Here is a 26148-nt window from a genome sequence, read left to right as displayed (position 1 = left end):
ACCTCTCTCTGATCTCCCTGCACTTCAGAGCTTGTTTATGCTGAATATTGAAAATGTTCCAGAAGCCAGCATGATGCTGTCTTTCAGTCTTCTTATACATCAAAATGTTCCTCTATCTTAGACTTGTGATCTGCTTAAGAAAGTTCACATCTGCATTTGAAAACTCAAGTCTTAAAATACTGCTCCTATTTGCACACTATTCCTGAGGCACAACTGTGTCATGGCAAGCACTATTTTACACATCATAGCAATTTTCACTGAGTCCTCCTGACTCAATTTTCACTTCCACAATGTATCATCTATAACTCTCCACCTGACCTTTTCCTCTTTGCTCTGTCATGAGTTTGCACCTGTTTCCCAGAATGTTCTCTTGGATGTTTTCCCACTACTCCAAGCTTTGCATGTTCCTAGCTAAGCTTAATCTACTTCTGTTTTAAGTTTTCTGTTCCTTACTTCTCTATTGCTAACAGCTCCTTTACTGGACAAGAATTATACTGTATTTTATATAAGTAGAACACTTATGAAACTGATGTGTCTCTCTCCACCCTTAGGTTGTTCAGATCTAGGTCGACTGTGTTTGGTCAGTTATTCCACCAAGTTCTATTTGCACCCATAAAATACTGATATGTATCTGCCATTTCTTATTTTAGTCTGCAAAAATATTTAATAGCATATGGTCTCTTTTTTTTCAGTTCATTCAAACATTTGAAGGTAACCTTATTCTTTTCTCACATATTCTTCCACCCATTTACTAAAACAACTTTTAAACTGAATATAATTGCATCCATTTTTATATGCACTACCCAAACCTTCCTAGTAATTTTAAATAGGATTTAGCTCATCCAGACAATAGGCAAAAAGAATTGTTTCCTCTCTGCACATTTTCCCTCAATTACTTCTTATTGCTAATAATATTTATGAGACATCTGTGTTTGAAATTAAATGTTTCTTTTATGCTTTAAAAATAAGAAAAGCATAATTTGTCTTATTTATGGTAACTTTTATAAGCTCCAAATTCTGTGTGCCAGCACAGAAGAATTACACTTTTGGGAAGGGAAAGCAAATTGGTTCTGGTAAATTAAATCCTAGGAGACTTCTGATTTGCTTTTCATCATGAATAGCTTTAAATAACTAAATTAAACAATTTTATCAGGTTTTCATCAGAGGAAAGGAAGGCTTCATATAATGGTATGATATACAGCAGATGTTAATATACAAAAGAGTAGCAATTACATGTCTTAATGGAAGCTGAAAAGAAATACAGTTGAGCAAACACTAAGTCTGCAGGAAACTTATTGAAACAATAATTCAATATGTATGTTCTGAAAAATAATACTGAATATTTTGTAATAATTTGATTTAGTTTTTTTTTGGTAATAAAATTGTGTGAGGTTTTTTAAGCCTTACCTTCTTTGGAGTCCCTAGGACTTGGCAAATTTTAAAGATTTCATCTACTTCACTTGTGCCTGGGAAAAGAGGCCTGAGTGTGTATAACTCAGCCATTATGCTGCCAACTGCCCATATATCAATTGGTGAGCTATAGACAGAAGATCTCAGCAAAACTTCAGGAGCACGGTACCTGTGAGGATGGAAGGAAATGAATGAGTTAAAAGGGTCATAGGAGGGTAATTACTTAAGCTAATGTAATAAATTCTGGATATACTTACCACCTGGTAGAAACATAATCTGTGTAAGGTGGCTGAGATCTTAGTTCTCTAGCCAACCCAAAATCTGCAATTTTCACAAGTTCTGGTCCACTACAGAGAAGGTTTTCAGGCTTCATATCCCTATGAAAAAATCCTGAAGACAACCAAACAGAAAAGAATTACAAATTATCACAGAATCACTTCTTAAGCAGCAATTTCTAATAGGACTAATCCAATATTTACTTTGGGATGTTTAGGAATAATATAGCGGCTTTCAGTCTTTTTAATTTTCTTTTTTTTTTTTTAATTCAACATAAAATAATTGGAACCCTCCCCCAACAAATGCACACATTTTCCCTCCAGTGATTATTACACCAAGTGTTCTTAAATTAACAAATGTAAACTGTCATTAGCACACTAAGGAAAATTAATTGGCTGGCAGCAACATCAAGAAAAAAAAAAAACCAGTTTCAAAAGGAAATCTTTTGCAAAAACTACAACTGCTTTGTCAGTTTTGAATAATGGAAAATTGAGCATCTGACATACTTACTTGATTAATAAAATTGCTTGAATTATTTTTAGCTACTTATTTATCATTGTGACAACAATTTGGAGGTACAGACATATAAAAGATATCCAAATCCTGCTCAGAAATGCTAATATTAGTAATGCAGGGACATAAAGCTTCTTCAATGCTTGCTGTTGGCTGGAGGATCTCTATACTTGGGCAGTGGTTAAGTCACTAAGCAAATTAATTCTGCTGTTTAATTGGAACACACAATTTGTTATGCTATCCATTAATTTGATTGAAATCCACTTGCTAGAATAAAGTACTGAATTTCTGCACGCATAAATTGAAAATGACTGTAAGAAATTAGCTGAAATTATTACAGTGAATGTTAATGTTCAAATTTATCATACCTGGTTTTCCCTTATACACTTACAGTCAAATCAAGATATTAATATTGTAACTTAAAATTGAAAGTTTTTATTAAAATCTAGTTTTCTAATTTATTTCACAGAGAAATGAGGTAGGAAAGGAGGATGCTAACAATCAGAGAACAGTATATGATCCCGATCAGAAGGGAAATAAAGTTTCAGTTTCTGGGTATTTGATAAAACTAATTATTAATTTAATTCACCAACAGGACTCTTCAGGGTACACTGAAAGTAAATCAAACCTCACTAGGAACACTGTTTCTAATTTTATTTTCAGCTAGTATTTTATTGTCTTTGGAAAGTTTTAAGAATACCAATGTGATGTGAAGAACACCTACAAAATAAAAATGTTGAGCATGAGAGTAAATTACTATCTTTTTAAATGCAAAGGACTTTGATACCAGTATTTCAGAAAATAGTTCGCAGACAGCTATTAAACATGAGCATTAGGAGTTTTGCAAACACTGTGAAACTTTTTATTGTTGTGAGCACACCTCACCTCTTATTTAGACTTTGCCTGTAATTCCTAGAAACATCCCACTTATTAAAATACTTAAATCCAGGTTGTAGTTGATAAAGACACTATTTGAATTTCTTAGTGAACAAGTTATTTTAGTATTTTTTTATATATGGAGTATCATGTTAGTTATAGTATCTCTACACAAGAGTATTGATGTATTAATGCTTCTCAATTAGATCTTTTTGAGGAGGCAGAAGTGATTAGTATAGCAAAGAATACAAGGTTCTTTAGTTTGTTTATTCTGCTTACTAGTTTGTTTTATCTGCTAACTAAAGTAGAAAAAACTACTGCACAGTATATGAACAACATCCGGTGCTTTCCAAGAGAAATAGGAACTTCAGGCAAAGTTTAAAACTGCACCACACTTGAAACAGGTAACCATGATTTTATCAGAGATGATTAACAGCCCCTGCTAGGTTATTTTATTCATGTTATTTCTGTGCATGATCTTATTTTCTAAAAAACGTGCTACACAGTTTTTAAACTCTTGTATGAAACCTACCATGTTTGTGGATGAAAGCCAGCCCTTGCAATATCTGATACATCATGTTTCTGATGACTGACTCAGGGAAAAACTTGTTTCTGTGAAGAAACAGGGTAAAAACTTACATAATTAAGAAAAATAACGTGTCTTCAGAACATGTGTGCTTTTTTCATTTTGCCTAACACATCATGAACACATGAAAACAGACCCATCAAGTCAAAGTAAGAGAGATACAACTCTCATTTCAAAACTCTATTGGGCCTTAATCTCAACTACTTTAAGTGCAGCAGCAGAACGTCTGTGCTGAGATGTTCATGGTGCTATCCCTCTGTAGAAGCTGGCTGGCCAGCAGTGTGCTTGACCAGGTGAATGTGGAATGCACAGTGCTGTAGCAAGGCACAGATGGCACACTTGCAGCACTCATAGGTGCATTACCCAGTGGTGCCCTTAAGGGAGCCCTGATAAGAGCAATTCTGTTCAGCTGCAGAGTAACATTGTGCTCATGTCACCAGCAGCTACCTCAGGATGTCAGCCCAAGGGTTTGGCACATTAGGAGATACAAGTGCATGACAAAGTCTGAAGGAAACCCACACCAAAGGCAAAACAATTAATCAAAATAAAATGCTACTGAAAAGGCAGGTCCTACTCCGAAGACCACCGTGCAGGCCTTGCTATGTACTGTTTGTCCAAGACTGCAACATCAGAGTTAGCCTACATTAGGCCATTCTTGCAAAGATGCATGCATGTACCATCCCCACCTTAAGTCAAACCCATGAGCAAAATTAGCATGAACACTGTTCACCCAATCCTTCATACATTAAAATGAAGGCTAATGAAGTAAAAAAAAAAAAAAAACAAAAAAAAAAAACAAAATACAACTATTTGGAATTTCTCTCATGCCTCTACACAAAGGTATGCAAACTCTCCTGTTAACAAATGATCAAACTTATTTCCAAAAGCATTACAATATGCAGTGTTGTAACAGAGCAATGCAGAACTCTACCCTCAGATAAGCTGGTGCAGCAACTCCTGTTCACAACAGTGGGGCTACAAGAAGAGCCAAAACCAGATATCCCAAAGTGTTCTTCAAGGTAGTATGAGAATTACTAAATAAAGCATGATAGCACACTACTTTTCTGTGAAAAAAGACATACCTATCCTTCATTAGCTGATAGAGATTTTCCTTCATGTACTCAAATACAAAGTAAAGGTGGTCATTTTCTCGTATGACTTCCTTCAATTTTATTACATTGGCATGGTTTAGCTTCTTCAGAGACTGCAACAGAGCAAAATACAGCTTCAGATAACCCCACAGTGACCTTGATTCCTTACCAGAACTAAATTTTTAACATGTAAGTTTCTAGCACAGAATCTACACAACATATTCATATGATACCCCATTATTTATCTTGTAATCTGTTTTAAAGAACAACCCAGAAGTTTGAATAAATCTCAAAAGCAACAACTGTATTAATAGTAGTTTAAACCTATTTCTAGAGATTACCTCAGAGCTGGAGTAAAGATTAGCACAAAAACCTAATTCCCTACAACAAAAGACAAGTCTGAAGCTGTAAGAGCTCTTGCTCACTGAATTGAATAAGAAAACCTGCATTCTTCTTCTTTTTTTTTTTTTCCCTTCTTTTTGGCATGAAACTTTCATGAAGAAGGATTCTCTTAAAGATATTCATTTTGGACATAGTGATTTGTGTGAAATCTCCAATAAGTAAAATCAAAAACCCTTTAGTAGGGAGTTTTGTGTATACAGAAAAATCAGACATCAAAACATGTAAATATTCGGAATTTATGCCCATGTTTTAAAGTGCTATTCTATCACTTGGCTAGCCAAAACTCCCAGTGCTTTCTACAGATGCCTCAAATACAAGATATAGGGAATGGATACACAGCTAGAAATCTGGAAGTAAAATGAAAGAGGAGGATGGTAAACCACAGAAATACACACATATTAAATCAATTTCTTCTCCTTTCTCAAAGATAAGAGGCTTGGCTACGAGATATGGCCACTGCTTGAGAATAGTGGGATATTCCACAAATCAGCAAGACCTCTAAGAGTGCCAGCACCCCATAGTTTTGTGAAAACTGTCAGCATTTAAGGAGTTCACAGAGTTTGGCCTCGCTTGGACATGGTAGCTGCCCTTTTCCTTCACGCAAGCCTAACCAGACACTTATTTTTGAATGTGGCATGGTCACCACTTTACCTTGACTTCTCTCAAATTCATACATTCATCCCATGAATAGAACTTTCTTTTCATTCTGAAATAAAGTCCAAGATAAAGTATTTTCAGTGAGCAGTACAGAATGTTTTTAGAATTGAAAAATCTAAATAATATTTTCTAAGACTAGCATTATCTATATTTTGAACTCAATTGAAAACATTCTAGCATATCCATCAGCAACATAATTTAAAACAAAGTCAATGCTGAGAAATGCTAAGTATTTCTAGTGATTAATCATCAAACACTGAAACATATCTTTAGAAGAGTACAGCCAGAGACCATGTTACTCCAAAGTAAAAGGGACATGAAATCTCTTCGTATCATTTGAATTGTGTTTTTAACAATAAAGTAAGCAACAATGACACTGCACATACAACATGGAAAATCACATCCTTATGCATAAGTTGCATATTCTAGGAAAACAAAAAAATTAAATTTTTGAAATCTGCAAAATATCTGGACTGCTTTCTATTATAATTAAGCATCTTACTTGATTGGTCATTTTACAAATCTGTTCCAAGACATTAATTTAAAAAAAAAAAAAGTTTTCATGCTTTTCAAGCAACATCATAGCCTCTAAACTAATTGTTATACATAACAGTGAAACACATTTATTTGTAAGTCCTGCATAAATCCAAATGTGGACATTTGATGTTGCTCAGATCTTGGGTTGAAGTTGTGAATGTCATTGCTGTGTTTTGGTAAAGTTTTAGCACCTAAAGTGAAGAGACTTAAACCCATAATTTTCATTTAAAATAAAAGTATCTTCAAGCAAAACTGTAACCTCTCAAATCCCAAGCTTAAAAATCACACACAACAGAATTCCAAATCCTGAAATCACAAAATTAACCACTTCCCACAAAATGTTGTTCCTTTCGCCAAAAATAATTAAAATAATTAATTGGAGATTCTTTCTTTAGCTTAGATTTATATTAACTTCAGTAACGGTACCAGCAAGATATGGTGAAACATGAAATTCTCACAAATTCTTAAAGAAAAAGTCAGTCTATTATATTACAATTATTTTACTGCAGTAGATCCATAAATGAGAGAAAAACATCTGAGCAAGTTACAGTTTCTGGTATTTCAACTTACACTTTATATCCTGCTGGCAGTTCTCTAGGAATACAAGGGGAATCCCCCCACGCCTTGAGTAGAATTCTTCTTGTTTTGTAATCATCTTTTAAGGCAAGTATGACAATACTCTTGATTACACAGAACACAAGTTTATTAGAGCCAGGGAGACAGCCTTTATTTACCTGACCAGATTGGTACTGTTGTTTATCACTATAGCAACACATGAAAATTAATGCAGTACTTACAAAGATTTGGGGGGCTGGAATGGAATTTCAAATCTACCTGTTAAGATCACTATTCCTGCAATTCATATAAATAGACTCCCTAACTAATCCCATTCACTTTTGCTTCTCCTTTGGCACCAGCCTAACAACATTTTTAGAAAGAATCATGTTCAAGCTGAACAAAAGCAGCATGCAATTTTACAAGCCAACACAAATCAGTAAATTAAACTGATGTGTCTCTCTATTGATCAGTTACCAGAAATCTGATTTACAATCACTTTGTTAAACATCTTAATGAAAAAAAAATTACGTTAATTTCCTTTTAAAAGGGGACTTTTTTCAATTCTACACAAATGGAAGACAACAATAAAGTCAAAAGTGAAAATCTAAGATGTTGCAAGCACCTTTACTGAACTGAGATGCTACATACCTTTTGATAGCCACAAGTTCTCCTGACTCATTGCTCTTCCCCATCAACACGCTGCCATAGGTGCCATCACCCAGTTGTTTCATAATTGTGTAACGATTCATTTTTTTACGACTCAGACAGCCAAAAGCTTATGAAATACTAAATGTCTTCTGTTTTATTAAAGGGTTCTGTGCCCTTTGATTTTCTTAAGAGAAATATTTTTCCACTTTTTTATGTTGGTGAATGTTTCTCATAACTGAGCAGGATATTCACAGCTCTCTTCCAAACTATAGCTGCTTTGAGATCCAGTTACGAAGAATGGGAGACAGAAGAACATGGTCATTCTCACACAGATCCCTAAAAAAAAACCCAAACAAACAAACAAGACTAGGTAGTTCTACAGTATTTTAGGAAAGAGATACTCAACTACTTGTACCAAACAATAACACCCTCCAGAACCATATGCGTTTTTTAAATGGACGTAAATGTAATTAGCCTCTTTAAATTTTTCAAACCACAGAAGGTGCCTACTGTACAATTAAGGTTAGAGTAAACAGAAACTGTAAAGTCAAGGTTACTGTCATAATTCCCTAGAACGAGCAAAGTGTTTTTAAAGCTGGTGTACTCTGATAGAAGCCCTTACTCTGAATTTGTAGACAGCAGCAGCTTCCTGAACTATTACAAAGGCACGGTTGAAGTTCTGGAAAACATAAGGACACAAATTTTGCACAGGGTACCACAACAAACTTAGGGTCTGAATACTGCGTTTTGGAAAGGTAATGCAAGCAGGCTTCCTATGCTTAAAAGTTAGTGAGGAAGAGAGGTGGAGCAGCAAGATAACCACTGCATTCTTCACCCACATAAATAGATTTGTTATAAATGGGTATCTTGCTCTGAAGCTCACACAGTTCTTAGGCATGGTAATGGCTGAAGAATTAAGTTTATTTTTCAGCTTTACAAGGCCTACAGAGAGAAGCATAGAGCTTACATACACTGGTATGGAAGACTAAATTTGAACTGTCATTGGGAAAAGAATCCATATTGAACAATGTTGAATCACCATATTTGAATCCATGCAAATATTAATTTGAATCCCAAATCCAAGTTTGAATCCAAACCCCAGCTTCCATTACACACAATACTATCTGTCACCAATGCTTCAGATGAAGGCCTGTTGCCTGATGTTAAACACTTACATAAACTCACAAGAGTCACCCACTTATTTATGTAGGACGAGGAAAAACGAACCACCTCTCATTGTACCATTTACTCACTGTAACCCAAATGCTAATACACAAACAAACAATGAATGTTAACTGAATATTAGCATAGAAAAATAAAAACTCAAGAGCAATATAAATATAAAATAAAACTCAAAGTAATGAGAACACGCCATCAGTCTACCTTTATAGAAGATTGAGAACTTAGCATGCAACTCTCTAGTCCTTATCCTTATGCCAAAATTAGCTACAGTCTGGTCTGTTCAAACAGATTAAGAAACTCTGATTCAGCTGATAACAAGACTCAGGCTTGAGATTTATAGGCTTGGCAAAATAACAATAAAATTGGCCTCTCAAGGAGTGTGAAATATACATTCTCAAGCAGACTAGCCTGCTGTGTAAAGGAAACAGCTGCCTGGACAAGAGACCAATGTTTCTAAGCTCTTCTTGGTTGAAACGCTGCTTCCTCAAAATTATAACACAGAGTGTTACTCCCTGTTGCTTCTGTTCGCAGGAAAGAATCTCACATCACCTGTCAAGATGCCAGTGTTCTAGTGGACATCTCAATTTACAATCTTTGCACCGGGCAACCTTAATTTTGTCAGGGAAAGTTACAAAGAAGTTTTTTTCTACACACATCTACACTTCCCCTCCCCTAAAGCCACAGCTATAGTGTAATAAGATTTCTGGTTAATAGCGTATTCTGAAACAAAGCTAAAAATCAGATTTAAAAAAAGTAACACAGACATCTCAAATTATGAGATTTTAAATTGGACTTTCATATATTTAAGCAAATTGTTTTTCTCAGAGTTCAGCTTTGTATCTTATTCCCCAGAATGCCTGCATGCACTCTAGTCTTTAATACCATCAATAATGCCTTTTTCCAACAAGGCTGATTGTTCACTCTGGTAATAAACATATGATCAAGTGTACTAATTCCAAGTTAAGATACATTCTGCATACATATCTTGCAAGTTGACAATGGTTTGCTCTATGTATATATTAAAAAAAACCAAACCAACACAAAAACTTTGAGGGTATACGTATACCCATTTTAAAACACAGCATCACATCTAAAGTGTCAACAATGATAAACTGTGTATGCATTTTGTGTATAGGTGTACACAGGTGTAGCATGTGAAGTGAAATGTAACAACTTTTGTGTGCTTGTGTTTCTCTGTTTCAAGAAATATCATTGTGCATTGTTTAAGGTATGTTTTTTTTTTGAGGGGATTCAGCAATATCTGCTACAGATGGCCCTAGTTTGAACTCCGAGTTACATTAAGAAGTTGGAAAATTTGCATGCATTTCATACTCAAGTTTTTGCTCTCTAGCAAAGTGTACCAAAAACATGAGAAAAACTTGTATTTGCAATAAACAGAACAAGATCTAGACACAACTTCAAGTTTTGACCATTAAATCCTCTAATTTTGGTGCCTAAATCCTATCAGCTTTCCAAGTAATTTTCATCGGAGTATATATACATGCTTTTACAATTATTCTTTTTGTCCAATTGTAATATTTTGACATGTGCAGTCAAAACAACCTCACTTAAAGTGTTCCTTCCCTCCAGAAATTCCATGTAATACAACACATCACAGACCCAATTACTCATTTTGTCTGTTATGTAATATATTTTATTGCCTTATTCCTTTTCTGCTGTATACTTTAATTTTTAGGGAATGAAAACACCTGATCAAGTAAAGTACAGAAAAATCGGTACATTCCTTCAATGATCAAGTGGAAGTGTCAAATCCACTTAATGGAAATGCACAAAACAAGGTGTGAAAACCATGTACCCTGATAATAACGTCTGTGTACCACCACACCTACCCCACACTGACATGTACTGGAATTACAGAGCATGATGATTAGAACATAAATGCTCCAGAGATTCACATTTCACTACAACAGACTTCTGCATACTTTGTAATTTTCACCACTCATGCACAGCTCAGGTGTGCAATTTTTTACTCAGTGGTCTATCTGTATTTTCTTTTTCAAATCTGCAGTCAAGTTTTGTCTTTTGCACCAACCTGAGGAAAAGCAAGGGCCTAATCTAACTTTTCTGGTTAAAACATGCCTTTGGAGTGGCCTTCTCCATACTAATGTTTATATGATATTATTTCCTTAGTGATGCAAAGCTCTAAAATGTAAAACTGTCATAACAGGTACCAAACAGACAAGAGAAATCCTAGTCTAAACAACAGCTTGTTGTTACTCTTAATGACACACTGCACATAATCTCACATACTGCACATAATCTCTTTACACACGATTAAGGAAAGATTAAAGCCAGGGACAAATAGAGGACAAAATAAAATAGCTTGACAGAATCTTTAATTTGCGTAAATTCAGCGAACCTAAACAAGTACTAGAGAATTGAAACAAATCATCACTTTTACTGTATTACTGGTGTCTCAAGCACTAACAGCAATTTTATTTCAGATGTCTGAATTACATTTCAAAAGGTAATGAATAGCAACAAATCACCTACATTCCTGAACAAACTACTTTCAAATAATTAGAAACTAGGATATATGACTCAATAAGACCTCCCACGAACAGAAGCAAAACACCCATAACCAAGTTTTACCAACCTGTTTACAGTACCTGATGAAATCACCAAAACTGTTTGTGTGGCACAGTACTGTTCTCAGTGATCAGAACTGGCAGTATTGCACAGCACAGAATACATGCTGATACTGATTTTAAAAGTTAAAAAAAAAAAAAAAAACAAACACCAAAACAAAACCAAACTCAACCACAAAACAACAAATAAATTTTGCTACAAGAACCTTCTTGGTAGTGAATGTATATTATTAAAGCTGCCAAAAATCAGGTCCCATGACAGGTGGATCCAGTTCTTGAGATTAACCTCAAATCCATTTCTCTAATCAAATACCAGCAGTTATTTAAAAGCATGACACTCAGCTGCAAGAAAGAAGTCAGCAACACTGACAATAAGCTGGTGCTTTGAAACAGACTACCTTAAATTTTTTTAAACTCCTTTTAGAAATCTAATATATTGTTCCACTTGTGTGTATCAGGCATTCAGGATGGGGCATATCAAATTAAGAACTCCAGTTTGCTCTAAGTATTTTCCCCTGTTTTGTTCCAAACTAGCTTTGGTTTCAAACCAAAATTATTCACACCAACTTTTTCAGCAGATTACCACCATGCCAGCAAGGCTACCACTTCCTACCCGCATGAAACCCCTTCCCACAATACAGTACAGCAAGTTTCAGGATAACAGTGGTTTTAGTGCTGCTGGAAATTCAAGTCTCCAGTTTTGGGCAGTGTCCAGAAGGAACATGAACCACTCATCTTTCAGCATCTGCACCACTGTAAGTTTCAATAAAACACAGAATCGTTATGGTTGGAAGGGACCTCTGGAGATCATCTAATCCAAACCCCCTGCCAAGGCAGGGTAACCTAGAGCAGGTGACACAGGAACACATCCAGGTGGGCTTTGAATGTCTCCAGAGAGGGAGACTCCACAGCCTCCCTGGGCAGCCTGTTCCAGTTCTCTGCCATCCTCAATGTAAAGTTCTTCCTCGTGTTGAGGTAGAACTTCCTGTGTTTCAGTTTATGGCCATTGCTCCTCATCCCGTCGCCAAGCACCACTGAAAAGACTCTGGCACCATCCTCTAGGCACCTGCCTCTGAGACAATTATACGCACTAATGAGATCCCCTCTCAGTCTTGAAAGCGGAAACAAATGCTTGTTTCCACTTCAGTTCCACCTGCTGACATTCAGTCGCCTCCCAAGTGTGCTCAAGTACCTTCCTTAGCACTCACAGGGCAACGGCAGCACAGCGCTCCTGCCGCTCACCCAGGCTATGAAAGTCGGCACCGCCCGGCCTGCCAGTGTCACCCCTGTTCTCCTAAATAAAGCTTCACCTCCTCCCATTAACCGCAGACCTCTCAGGCCGCCAAGGCCCGGCTCTATCCCACCGAAGCCAAAGCTGGCAGGGTCCCTGTCCCCGTAGGCTCCGCACCACGCGGCGCTGCCGCTCCCAAAGCCCAGCACTGCAGCGGGGCAGCTCCCACACCCGCGAGTTCACCGCGCCACCGACCCAAGCCCCCCGAACCACGCTGGGGGCCGGCAGCAGCGCTCCTCTTCAGGAACGCAGCTCTGAGCGCTCCCGCTCCAGCCCAAACCAGCACCTCCTCCATGCTGGGAGGACCCCAGAGAGGCCCAGCCCAGCCCCCGGAGCACGGGTGTTCACCAGCCCGGCCCGAGGGGGACTCGCCGCCGTCCCCGCCGCCCCTCACTCACCGCGGCGCTGCGGGCGGAGCCAGGTCGATGCCGCCGAGCCCCCGGCCCGCCCGCCGCCTCCCTCGGCCGGGCCGCTCTGCCCCGTCACCGGGGCGACGGGCGCGGGGCCGGGCCCTGGGCTGGGGCGGGCCCCGCCGCCGGCACCGCCCTCCCGGCCGCGGGCACGGCTGCCCGGGTATCCCAGGTGGGGCGGAGGAGCTGGGAGGCGGCGGATAAGCAGCTCTGCGGGGAGCGGGGGCAGCGCCCCGTTGGAAAGGGAGCGGTGCGCAACTCGAGCTGAGCCTGATGACGAGGGCCACGTCACAGGTGGCCCCATGATACGCGAGATCCTCTTTAGGCAGACCTTATTATAATTACTGCTAATAGTAATTATATATTGAATGTATATTTGGTGCTGTGGCGAGACCCCACCTGCAGTGCTGCATCCAGCTCTGGGGTTCCCAGAGCAGGAAGGACATGGACCTGCTGGAGCGAGTCCAGAGCTGGATGCTCTGTGATGCTCAGAAAGCTGGAGCACCTCTCCTATGAAACCAGGCTGAGAGAATTGGAGCTGTTCAGCCTGGAGAAGAGAAGGCTCCAGGCTGACCTTAGAGCAACCTTACAGTGCCTAAAGGGAGCTTTCAGGAGAGATGGATAGAGTCTACTTACAAGAGCATGGACAAAGGGAAATGGCTTCAAATTGAAAGAGATTAGATATTAGGGAAAAAAATCTTCACTATGATGTTGGTGAGACACTGGACAGGTTGCCCAGGGAAGTTGTGGATGCCCTATCCCTGGAGGTGTTCAAAGCCAGGTTGAATGGGACTCTGAGCATCCTGGTCTAGTGGAAGCTGTCCCTGCCCATGGCAAGGGGGTTGGAACTGGACAATCTTCAAGGTCCCCTTACAGTCCAAACCATTCTATGATCATATGAAATAAAGCTACCAGCTAAGCCACAGTGTACTTAGGATTTGTACAGAAATTCCCACTTGTAATATTCACAGCTGTAGTGAAACCTGAGGAATTTTTTTCTCCCTAGCATTTAAAAAAATTATTTATTGTAAGCAGTTTATTAAAATGCAAATTGCTAATGCTGATGCAGGGGAGAAACTTTGAGTGCTCTACACATTCTAAAATATATGTATTTCTATTACAAAAATAATAATGAACTTTCTCCTTGGTTCTTTGGAATCTTGCATTTCTCCAGGGTGTACAGAAGGCACAGTTAATAAAAATGGCATATTTAGTGTCTGACCCAGAGGTTCTTTTGGCAGGGAAGTCTCATTTAAGCTTCAATTCTCAGTATTAACTTGAGCTTCCTATATTTTAATGTTTTTGAGAGTGAGGGGCAAGAAAAAGAGGAGATCGTTTCAACACAATAACTACTAGAAGCAGTAGTAGTTTCTGGAGGGAAAGGCAGAATATTGTTTTAGAAATTCCTATCTGTTTTAGATTCCTATCTGCTTCACCATGCTGGCAGTTCAGGCTTGCTGAGCAAAAATGGGAAGCTGTCTTAATTTTACCTTTTTTTTCTCTCCCCTCCCTGTTCCTCATTAATTGGCGTTGTAACTTTGTGATGATTTAAGAACTGTTGACAGATTAATTGATTCTACCTCAAGTCAACTGGGTGGAACGTGGGGCTATGGGAATCGGTTTTCTGGAATTCAAAGGATTTGACCACTTGCACATAGCTTGCTGAAATGAAAGTACAAGAAAACAACATTTTATTTTCTGAAACAAAATATGCCTGTTTCCTTTACTGAAATAAAACATCAGAGGTGACTGCCAGGTGACTGCCAGGTAAAATAAAGTTCAAAGGTGAGACTTGGACATGAGAAGGAAGAAAGTACCATAACCCACACAGCAGAATTCAGGCAGAGGTTCAGCAGGAGCTGACTGTACATAGCAAAGAATTTAACCATGCATTAACCTCTAAGAATATGTTTGATCACTACTACATGGATACATCCCTACCTTAAATATGTGAAAACACCTCTCCACTGTCAGTGGAAATGATGCAGCAGTTGCCCTGTGATGTCCCCTCCCTGCTCTTGTGTCCTTTCCTCTCTCTACACTTTAGCCATGTCCCATGACTGTCCTTTCCCAGTGATGGGCTCTGTCCTTTTCTTCTGGTGCTGCCACTCAGTTTCATAAGATCACAGAATGGTTTGGGCTGGAATGAAACTTATAAATCTAGTTCCAACCTCCCTGCCATGGTCAGGAACACCTTCCACTAGACCAGATGTCTCAAAGCCTGATCCAAACCTGGCCTTGAATACTTCCAGGGCATCCATAGCTTTTCTAGGCAACCTGTTCCAGTGCCTCACCACCCTCACAGAAAAGAATTTCTGCCTAATATCTAATCTAAACCCACCCTGTCTCAGTGTACAGCCATTTTCCCTTGTCCTATCCCTACATGCCCACGTAAAAAGTCCTTCTCCAGCTCTCTTGCAGGGCCCCATTAGGTACTGGAAGGATGCTACAAGGTCAGCCCAGAGCCCTTTTTTCTCCACCCCGCTCTCTCAGCCTGTCTTCATAGGAGAGGTGCTCCAGCCCTTTAAGCATTTTCATGGCCTCCTCTGGTCTTGCTCCAGCAGGTCCATGTCCTTCTTATGTTGGGAGGCCAGAGCTGGATGCAGCACTGCGGGTGGGGTCTCACCACAACAGGGCAGAGGGGCAGAATCACCTCTCCCAGCCTGCTGGCCATGCTGCTTTGGATGCAGCCCAGGACACTTTGGCTTTCTGGGCTACAGGCACACCCTGCTGGGTCATGCTGAGCAACCAACACAACCAAGTCCTTCTCCTCAGGGCTGCCCTCACTTCATTTTCCCCCAGCCTGTATTTGTCCTTGGGGCTGTCCTAACCCACAAGCAAGACCTTGCATTTGGCCTTGTTGAACTCCATGAGGTTTTCACAGTCCCATCTCTCCAGCCTGTCCAGGTCTGTCTGGATGCCATCCCTTCCCTCCAGTGTGCTGACTGCACCACACAGCTTGGTGTCATCATCAGCCATGCTGAGGGTACATTCAATCCTACTGTCCATGTTGCTGAACAAGATGAAAATGTTTTTGGTTGCCTGTGGGGCATTTCCAGTCTAATTACAGTCACTTATAAGGGATCTAGCATAAGCAAGGGGTTGATGTTTAAATAATTTCTGTATTAGTTTTGGACGAGAGAAATATTTAAGACTAAATTCTGTTACCAGGATCACATGTTTGTTGTCCCTGACATTTCACACATAGGAAGACAGAAAGGCTGTAGACAGAACTTGTCAGTGTTTGAGGGAGACTGTAATATGGTGTGGAGTTGCAGTACAGGCACTGCAAGCCAGTCACTTAACACTTAATTTTGTCATAAAGACAGGAGAGAGATGCTGTCCTGCGCTCTTGCTATGAACCAGGAAGCTGAAGGAAAGGCAACAGGATGGAACAAAGAGACCCAGGATGTTTGTGAGACCTACTAAAGGACCTCTGAGAACATCCTCATGCACCTGCTTCCCTGCTTATTTTACAAAACAACACACAGAAAATCACTGGTAATTTTCTGTTGAAAGAACCTCCTTTGGTTGTGGTCCTTGACGGTGTTGATGCTATGCTCAAGTGCCAGCCAAAATACCTGAAACTACCTTCTCCCAAACACCATCACAAGTACCAGCATGCATGTTGAAGCTTATAGGGATTGTGTGAAGTTCATTTTTCTGTTTGAATGAGGTTGAACCAAACTAGCAATGTTTTCCTGTGATACTTACTTGCACCTGTGTCATCCCACTGATCTTTGTGTCTCATGCGGACTCTTGCAAGCCTGGAGAGGTGCTGGGCTGAAATGCACTCTCAATTTTGCACAATCCCAGGTGTAGCACTACATAAACACTATCTGTTTCACCTTCCCTTTGCTCATTAGTGACAGACAGATACTTAGCTTCAAGCAGCTAAGTACCAAAGGCAGTAATCCAGGCATGGATAACCACTGTGCACCACTCTTTTCATTTCTCAGGCAGAGGGATTTTAACAGGCCTGGATTAACTTCTATGTATTAAACTCTATGTATTGGGAGGAACCACTCCAATACTAAATGCCTCAGTTCTCCCCTTTTTGTCTGCATGTGACTTCAACTGATAAGGGTGGGAATGACATGAACTTTCCTAAATGCATCCCTAGAGCTGCATTGTGCATCCTGCTAAATGATGTCTCTCAGTAAACCTGCTCTACTTTGGTGAAAACTGTCTCAGTTGTTTTAGACAGCTTCCCCCCAAAAAGACACTAAGAAAAACCCCAGCAATTCAGAAGAAATCCCAGAAAATCCCCTGGAAGGAAAAAGTCTCAAATCATATTCAGCTCTGTTACACTGCTGGTTTCCACTCACAGAACTCAGAAAAAGCTTGTCTCTGTCTTTAAGGTGATAGTTTGTATCCCCAAATGAAGAGATCAAATACTTCAGGCTCAATAAGCCCAAAACAGCCAAGTTCCTGCATGCCTTGTTTGTAGCATTTAGCACATTTGAAAAGCCCAGAGATAACCTGGTTCCAGAAGACGAGCAAGGACTAAGCAGATTGCTTGGACTCTCACAGGAGTTCTTTAGCAGAACTGGGTGGATACAGGTGGTCATGGAGCAGGACAGTCTGCCAGGATTTGTCTGCCCTCCATGAGGTGTGACCATAAAGTGATGCCCACAAATATTTGCATCTGTCAGGTGTGTGACACATGGCTGCATTTTGTGGGTACAGGAGTGAAAAACATTGCCACAGGGCCTCTTGTCTCTGGGAGGCATCTGCTCAACACTTGGGCTTTTAACCTTTGCCATTGTGAGGCTGCTGTTTTGGTACAAAGGGCATCCTCAGCACGGGGACAAGTGGTGCTTTACCTCAGTAGGGCCCTTGTAACCCATTTGAAGCCAGAGCCACAGGAGACTGAGATTTGAAAGCACCTTCTCCTTTGCTCGCTCTGTGATTGTGCCATAACAACTGGAGTTTGTTAGATGAAGATGCCTGTCAGAGTAGAGGCTACAGGCCAGTGAAGGGCTCCTCTCAGGTGCTCAATGCAGGACCAAAAACCACACTTGAAAGGGACAATTAATGGAAGAGAAGGTGCTTACTCAGGGACTATCTTGCTTCAGGATGCTGCTTTGCCTGAGGAACATGCTTTTAAAGTCAGTGCTGCAGCTGTATAAACCTACAATGAGGCTTTCAATTTCAGCTCTTTTTTTTTCCTTTTGTTACAGAAACTCCTGTTGCCTTTACATTTATGTATTTTGAATAGAAAAACTGTCTGCAACTCTAGACTTTTTCCATCTGATTTTTTATCTGTAAAAGGTAACATACAGCTGATCTCATCCCAGACACTTGTACATGAGAGGAATCAAGGTGAAGAAAGAATGCAATAACCTTTAGAGATGTTTTATTTGTTGTACTGCTCAGATGATGCAGCAAGGTAATCACCACCATAGCTTTCCACTGTGCTTAAACAGCTGTGGTGTTTATTATTAATAAATCCACACCCTAAAAGTAGCATCTTAACACAATTGGCTGCATTTTCTTTACTGGTTTAAAAGATACGTTTAATTGGATAGTAAAATGATTTAAGCATACAACTACAATGACAAGTTTAATACCAGTAATGTAAACAGCATGCAACCCCCACAGCTTGTCGGTTTGAATAGCTAGTAGTATTTTAATAACTTGTGCTTGAGTTGTGGTTGGCTAGCTCCTCTAAAATCACTATAAAATAGAGCATTTTACAGCTTTAATATTTTCCTTGACTTTCCCACCTGCAGTGAATCCTTCCAGCTTTTCTAGTCATTTTGTTTTGCTTTATTCCCCTCTTATATATTTTTCCCCTTTAAACTTACAAGGCTGTAAGCCTTGATTATTATTCTACCTGTCAAATACCTCAATATGATTTGGCATACAGCCAAGAAATCCCAGTTCAGTAAACAGGCATAGTGCTATATATTCATAAACTCTAAAATTTTGCATTAATCTTTTTGGGAAATAGCTCACAAACCACCTTTTTTTTTCTTTTTTAAAGGTTTTAAAGTATGTGGGCTAATTATCAAATTGATGTTGTCCACCTGAATCTCTTCTTATCAGTAATTTAAAACACTTGGTAGAAGAATTACCATAAGAGGTTAACAAAAGCCAAGGGAGATATACAGAAAGTACACTAGAGCTAAAAGACAAGGTAAGCTTGCTGCAGGTGAATTAATTTAGTCTTCTTGTGAATTCCATCTTTGTCTGGCTTGAATTTTTAAAATTCAGAACAATTCACTGCTGAAACAGAATGCTATTAACTAAATTCCCGTGGGGCTCAGTTTCACATCTTAGACTGAACACATTGTTTTTCATAAAAATATAAAGAGAAAGAAAATATACTGCATCAGAAATAACTATTTTTAAATCTCAGATATTTGTATGCTTTTATTTGAAAATACAATTTATTTACCAGTTTAATGATAGCTTCAGTGCACAGAATCTTATAATTCTAACTAGCCAGCTGCTCACATTACTTTACATGGTGCCTTGCTTTTAACTGTGATTTCACATTTATTGAAAGACTACAGTAGTATGCTGCTTCTACAACCACAGCAAAAATATATGTAAGACAGAGGCAAAAAAGAAAAATGTTTAAAAAGTTAAACATACTTGGTAACTCAATAATAATGGCACCAAAAGAAATTTTTTTGCCCTGATCAACCCCTGTGTCTACTTAGCTCCCTTGCTTGGCACACACATTTTGGGTGAGGGTTCTATTCCCCAGTACTAAGTGGCTTTCAAAATATCTTTAGTTTTAAACCAGCACTGTTCTGTTTTTTCTTCTTTCCAGATAAAAGAATTAGTTGGTTTAGGGATGAATTTGGGAATGCACTTCTTTACATTTTCTTTGTTTAGCTCAGTTTGGAGATTTTGTTTTGTAACCTCTCTGTTGCCTGATTGTTTGATTTCTGAACTAGTGCTATCATGGGGAGCTCTGTTTACAGAGAGAAAAATCACTACAAGTCCCTTGGGAGAGGGAGAAAGACCTGATGGAGATGGAGTGCAGAGAGGGTGCCATGAAAGGTTAATTTAACACTGACCTGTACTAAGAAGCTGAGATGTTGCATTCTTAGAGAGGACGAGTTGTATTCATGGGTAAAGAGGATTCTGCACCAATAACCAATTGGTCTGACCAGCTTGCCAGGCCCCTTTAAACAAAAGGAAGTTTCACTGTAAATGGTTTTCAGGATAACATAAGTTAACTCTGGCAGCCATGTGATGCTGAGCAGGTTTGGTGAGGGTTGCCTGAGCCTTCCTGCCTCCAGGCTGAGTGTTACAGGGTATCAGTTCCTGGTTGTGGCTGTGCTGGGCTGTCCTTCTTAGATCTAAAGGCTGGGTAGTTTCTAGTCTTGATACAGGGGATCAAAAAGCAACATGAATTTAGCATGTTTCATTTCTCAGGTTTCAGGTTTTTCATTTCTCGTTTCAGAGAAACTTAGCTGATCTTTCCATTCATCAAAAGGATCATGGCAGGTAAATGAACCATTTAAGTGAATTATTCTGCAAATTGTCTTGCTTTAACATTTCTGTTATTTCTTTCTTTCCCTGCCATTTCTTTCAGTTGACTATAATCTATGTCCACCTTCCATCATTTTTTTCTCATTATCTGTTTAGTCTTTTCTTTCTTACAGATGGAGCATTTTCTCTCAAAGCTTGAGGCAGGAGTTGTAGCTATAAGTGGATTGCACTTGCTGTCAGAGGAGGCTGTTGACTTCCAGAAGAGCTGTGCTTCCATATTACCTTCTCCCAGGTGTGTTAGTTCCTTGTGCCATTTTAGAGATTGTGTGGGATTTCTTTGAAATTAGATGCAAAATATAATTCACTCAGCACTCAACTCCAGAAAGGTGCTTTTGAGAAAAAGCTGTCTTGATGTTCTGCTTCCTTACATCTCCTCAAATCCCAAACCACTTGGCTTAGCACTGACATGGTCAGCACAATAATCTATTCTCCCATCTGCAGGTATTTGCCATTTAGGCACCATTTAGTCAATATTCAGCACTCTCAAACCTTAGGGCCTGGCCTTCATGCTCAGCGAAGCTGTTCCCCAGAGGGAGCCCATACCGATAGCTCTCCACACTCTCAGCTGGTTTGGATTTTGTGGGGATGGAGTCATGCTGGTAGAGCAACGCTGACTTTATCATTCCAAAGTCTTCTTGAATCTTCATCCCTGAATAGACAGCACCTGAGATGTTTTCTGCCACGTGGGTGTAGCTCTGGAGATTTTTCATGTCACAGATGTTGTCACTGTATTTCAGCGCGGTTGGCTTGTAGGCCTGGTAGGACACCTTGGTGGTGGTGGTGATGACTGTCTGCAGTGGTGGGGCCATGGGAGCGGGGCTGGGGCTGTACCTGCAGGGATAGTCCCCACTGCAGTAAGGGTGGGGAGCACTTGTTGCCATTTGCCCGTAGTCACTCCGGTCTCCGCTGCCGGTTTTCCCCCACGCTGGTTTCAATCCGTAATGTCTGACAGGGTTATCAAAGCTCTTATCATGGGTGGTCACAGCGTTGTAGTGAGACCCATTCAGAGTGAGGGGGTCTGCATCAATGGCAGGACTGGGCAGATCTTTGTAAAATGTTGGGTAAGGACTTGAGCTTATAAATGTAGGAACTCCAAACTCGTAACTGCATGGCATGGGCATATAGATCCTTGGATTTGGGCATTTAGGAGGGTATGGCGATAGCTGGTCCTCTTGGAAGCTGCCTGGGTCGTAAGGTGCCTTGTAGAGGTCTGTGTTCTGCAGCGAAGGGTAAGACTGGGCTGGAGTTGAAAAACTGGTGTCTGTGAAGATACTGACTCTTTCTGGGCCATCCATACAGTGAAAATTCTGTAGGTTATTGGTGTAACCACTGCTGTCAGGGTATCTTCCTGCCTGACAAGGAGAAGTAGATCTTTAAGATATAGGAATCAATACTGCCCACACCCAAATGTCTCAATACTTGTGCTATTGCTAGTTTCAGCCCCAAATTAACAGATGTTAATTTCTTATTAATACATGTTAATAGCATGGTGTAAAGCTTTGTTTTGCCCTGGGATCCCCAGTACGTGCTTATCACATATTTTTAATTGACAAAAAAGTCTTCATTTATGTCACCTTTTTATTTCACTAATGATTTTGATTTACCTCTGAATTTAGAGATCTCTTTTTCTGGGAGTGGTGATAAGAGGACATTTGCTTCTTAATTGCACTTCTTCTTGCCTCTGCCTCCAGTTTACTCTCTGGCCGGGGGTGGTCATGGACTCCTTTAGCCTAAATTAGGATTAACTGAGAATTAGATGTGAACCTGGAAGGGGGTAAAATTAGAGAAAATGCTCTAAGTAGTACAAGGGATAGTCACAGCATGGTCTGTGGTTTGGCACAAGAAAAAATAATGAAGAAACTAAACAAGGACAAATTCATTGTGAAAATAAACAAATAGAATAAAACATGATTTGGATGTAGATAGAAGGAAAAAGTGATGGAGAAGTCAGTGAGGACTACAGAGCTGATGAATGAACAAAAGTGCTACCTAAGTTTGTGACGTTCAGGAGTAGATAATTAGAACCAAGGGGGAAAAAATTAATTTGGTTGGTTTTCTGCAGTCCAGTATCTCAGTTCTGCCTTATAAGCACATATATAAATAGTATAAATAGGCTTTAAAGAGGTTGCATGCCACAAGATGAAAAATATTCTCTTAAAGCAATACACCTTCTTGAACAGGACTGAAAATTATATAATGGAAAACCATCTGAAAATGCTCTGCTATTTGTGGGTATGCAGATCTACATAACCAAAGTTACACTAGCATATGATGAAGTCATGGACACTGCATTTCCTTACTCATTTGTCTGAACAGACCTACATACAGTCCCTAATACAAAGCAGGAAGCTAAAATTTGCTTTTTAAACACTGCTTTTTTTTCAAGCAGAAATTAACTTCTAAGCAAGGGTTTATCAACTTTTTTGATAGTAAAGTCTTCCAGTTTTGCATGTCTGTAAGAGAACATTTGAATAAGAATAATAGGAGGGAATCTGAGAATATGACCAGTTTTCTTCCATTTACTGACTGGAGAACAATTCACTGCTGTGTGAGTCGGGGGGAAAAATATCCTGGAGAAAATGCAATCTCATAGAACAGAAACTTTTTGCTTTGTTTTTGTTCCAATGTTGCTAAAAAAAGAAAAATCAAGATGAAATTTCAAATTTCAGCTAAGATTCTTCTTTTTTCTGTCAAGATTTTAAATACTTCAAAATTCAAACTATTCAAACTATTTCACATGAAGTAGAATTTTTATGTTTCAACTCATGTAAATTAAGACTTTTTTTTCCTATTTATTTTAGTAGGAAATAAATACTTGGAAATAACATTGGAGAGATCAGTTGTCATATGCAACCAGGGTGCAAGACAGCCTTTTTGTTCATATTTATGTTCTGTAAAGAGAGAAGAATTTTACCCATCAGTGATATTGTAGTTAAAATTGAATATTGCCAACCCATAAGTGCTGCTTTTAAAGAGACAGCCAAGTATTTGTTCTTATCACGTTCATACTAAAGAGAAATTCAATCATGGACTAATGGACTAGACCTCCATCATGCTCATCATGGTCTGTGTTACGTAAAAAAGTGGGGGGAGAAGGAAGAAATCTCTCTCTTTATTTTATATACAGGTAATTTTTATATGGTGTGCACAAATACATACAGCTGCTTTCTACCTGGAAAAATATTGCTTTGCCATCAAGCCTCCAGAAGTTTGTGACTGGATAACCACTGTGTCCTCGACAAGGAATCAACTCGAGGGCAGAGTTACAGTTGGGGCAGGCTTTCTCTGTGAACAGAAAGAAACTACTGAAGGGATTGGTTAAGGACAAGGATGCTGCCCGAGAGGAAACAGAGCTTAAGAGCAACATGGTCAGACTTTTCCAAAATTCAGATTAAAATGTGTTGTTTAAGGAAATGCAACACGGACTGCCAAGTATAGCTAAATGGTGTGAACTAGAACTGCCACTAGATGTATACGCTAGTAATTTAAAGGATTTAAATCCACATCCCCTTAAATATTTGCAAACAGACATTGATGAGGTTTGGAATTCATCAGTCATTGCAATTATGCCTTAGTCTGCCCGCAAGTAAGAGTGACTCCAGTTTGGAAATCAAGCCCAGATGCCAGAAACGGGGTCCCCTGGGCATCGCAGCTCTCTCTGGGTGCCTCTCACTTTGTTGCTTCTGCCGAGCCTTGTCGCATATGGCGGGGCGGAGCTGCAGCCTGGCCCCGCCGGGCAGAGCGCAGCTCCGGGCGCACACCACCACGCCCAGGCAGGACTTCTTGAGGATCTGGCAGTTGTGGTTGTTGGTGTTGCGCATGGCCCAGCCGCTGAGGTGCCGCTGCGCATTCTTCTCCTCGCTCGAGTAGATGAGCCGCACGTAGCCATCGGGCCACTCCTGGAAGGCGTCGAAGTGCTTGGGCTCCTGCAGCAGGGAGGGTGGGGTGGGGAGGGCAAGGCAGCAAGGAGAAGAGCAAGAGAACGTTATTAGCATATTACAACCCGATATTTTTGCCTTCTTATAAGACACATAACAGGGGGGGAAAAAAAAAAGCTGTTTCTATCACCAGACAAGCAGCACAAAAAGAAATATCCGAAGAATAGCTTGTTCGGAAGTGCTCTCTAAAAGGGCTAGGGCAGTCTGACATGCCGTATCTGAAAAGAAAGTCAGGATCGTTTCCTCTTCTGCATCATGATCCATTGTAGCACCATCTGCTGACACATTTGCCTTTTACAGTGAAGTTACCAGCTATAAGACATCAGCTTTATTCCCAGAATTCACTGACTAGTGTACTATCAGTGTGCCCAGACAGACCACAAGCCACCCTGATCATGACTGCTATTAAGTTCTCCTTGTTGTGGGATAATGCACCTGCAGGCAGGAAACTAGAAGTTTTAGCTATGGCTTCTTAAAGTGAATCTAATATGATTTGAATAAGGCTTTTCCCAAAAAATAGAGATAAAAAGATTTGTTATTGCAAATGTACTTCCAATGTATGTATAGTAACACAAAGAACATTTCAGTTTTTTGGGATTTCACAGCTTTCTGGAATTCCTTACTAAAATGTAATTACCAGAACTATGAAAGAAGATTTTACACTGCAAATATTTATAATGCAATACGTATTTAACATATGTATGTACCACATGTGGGAGCAATCTCAGCAAACAGAAGGCAACTAACAATTTTTACAGCATTAAGCAATTCATTAAGACATAACAGCATGGGCTCTGTAAGCTTAAATAAACTCTAAGATGAAAAAAGTTGCAAATTAAAAAACCTATTTGAAACTCACAACTAGAAAAAAAGTGGAGTGCTCATTGGCATTAAAGTGTTGCATCAATAAACCAAAGAAATAATTAGGTAATTTGGGTTATAGTAGTAAACAATCAATTCAAGTTCCTATTCAACATTTCTTGAACAAGGAAGAGGCGGGAGAAGGAAACTGTCCAAATGGAGCCACAGGTTGTTTAGGAGTTCATATCCAGCTAGGCAAAGCCGTGTATCAAATCCATACTTTTATTATAAGTGACTTTATAAAGACTACAAAATAACACAAAGTGAAAATAGAAGTAAAGCAGACGTAAAAAAAAGCTTTGCTTAGAGCGAAATTCGTCCCGCTGTTCCCCAGCTCCACGTTAGAGCTGGACGGGGACTTTCCCCTGTACCTCCCCGCCCACCCGGTACCTGCGGCAGCTTGGGGTCGTTGATGTCCCAGGTGAGCTTCATGGCAGAGAGTGGCCGTGGGTGGCGGCTCCCGATTTTTTATGCCGTCGGGGCGTCGCCGAGGTCGGGGTGGGGGAGCTCTCAGCCGGCCTCGTGGGCGGAACAGCAGCACCATCACCGAAGCCCACCGCGTTCCCTGGGTGGGGCAGGAGCTGCGTTCCCCCTCCATGCCACAGGCGGGTTTCGCTACCCTTACCTGAAGGTGTGTTGCTGTGTGTGATGCAGGGGTTGTGCACGAATGCACCCCAAACACTGGGGGCCGTGACCTCGGCAAATTTGAGCCGGGTTTGGAAGTCTAACCCGGCAGTCGCGGGGCTCTGCCGCTCGCTCCCGCGGGTGGCCGGGATGACGGGAGGGGTGAT

At 40.1% G+C, this 26148-nt stretch overlaps 2 protein-coding genes and 1 long non-coding RNA gene across 6 annotated transcripts in view; 1 reads left to right on the top strand and 2 right to left on the bottom strand.

Moving 5' to 3' along the window:
• MAK (male germ cell associated kinase) overlaps window positions 1-13119 on the bottom strand; it is a 30346-nt gene extending 17227 nt beyond the window's left edge. For 2 of the 3 annotated variants that reach the window (XM_053957417.1, XM_053957435.1), the window contains exons 1-7: window positions 13035-13114; window positions 7555-7890; window positions 5806-5860; window positions 4744-4865; window positions 3608-3687; window positions 1668-1800; window positions 1408-1579 (exon numbers count right to left, since the gene is read on the bottom strand). In XM_053957417.1, coding sequence (XP_053813392.1) covers window positions 1408-1579; window positions 1668-1800; window positions 3608-3687; window positions 4744-4865; window positions 5806-5860; window positions 7555-7655 — 663 coding nt within the window. In that variant the 5' untranslated portion in view covers window positions 7656-7890; window positions 13035-13114. Of the gene's footprint in view, window positions 1-1407; window positions 1580-1667; window positions 1801-3607; window positions 3688-4743; window positions 4866-5805; window positions 5861-7554; window positions 7891-8176; window positions 8234-13034 lie in introns of all 3 variants that reach the window. The other variant, XM_053957426.1, reaches the window with a different exon arrangement.
• Window positions 13120-13130: 11 nt separating this feature from the next.
• Window positions 13131-23891, top strand: LOC128796116 (uncharacterized). Of its 2 annotated transcripts, none has more exons than XR_008433733.1 (7): window positions 13131-13218; window positions 16372-16547; window positions 18230-18438; window positions 19036-19188; window positions 20470-20513; window positions 20672-20790; window positions 23686-23891. It is a non-coding gene; the product is annotated as an uncharacterized LOC128796116 (long non-coding RNA). The 2 variants fall into 2 exon arrangements; XR_008433732.1 differs by lacking the exon at window positions 13131-13218 and adding an exon at window positions 13245-13340.
• GCM2 (glial cells missing transcription factor 2) lies at window positions 21026-25789 on the bottom strand. The gene is made up of 5 exons (XM_053957446.1): window positions 25748-25789; window positions 24232-24484; window positions 23731-23843; window positions 22163-22288; window positions 21026-21910 (listed from the first exon to the last, which is right to left on the bottom strand). The coding sequence occupies exons 1-5, from the start codon at window positions 25787-25789 to the stop codon at window positions 21026-21028; spliced, it is 1419 nt and encodes a 472-aa protein (XP_053813421.1).
• Between the last annotated feature and the right edge of the window lie 359 nt (window positions 25790-26148).

This window comes from Vidua chalybeata, chromosome 1, assembly GCF_026979565.1.
Source record: "Vidua chalybeata isolate OUT-0048 chromosome 1, bVidCha1 merged haplotype, whole genome shotgun sequence".
Lineage (NCBI taxonomy): Eukaryota > Metazoa > Chordata > Aves > Passeriformes > Viduidae > Vidua > Vidua chalybeata.
Note: the sequence above shows the minus strand (reverse complement) of the source record. Positions and strands in the feature narration are given on the sequence as shown.

What these genes read in the sequence shown, in the direction of transcription:
- GCM2 (XM_053957446.1), bottom strand. Translation starts at nt 25,789, where the DNA reads ATGAAGCTCACCTGGGACATCAACGACCCCAAGCTGCCGCAG. An exon ending in ACGACCCCAAGCTGCCGCAG is followed by an intron (nt 24,485 to 25,747) that starts GTACCGGGTGGG and finishes TCCCTGCTGCAG; the next exon opens with GAGCCCAAGCACTTCGACGC. An exon ending in GGCTCGGCAGAAGCAACAAA is followed by an intron (nt 23,844 to 24,231) that starts GTGAGAGGCACC and finishes TTCTGTTCACAG; the next exon opens with AGAAAGCCTGCCCCAACTGT.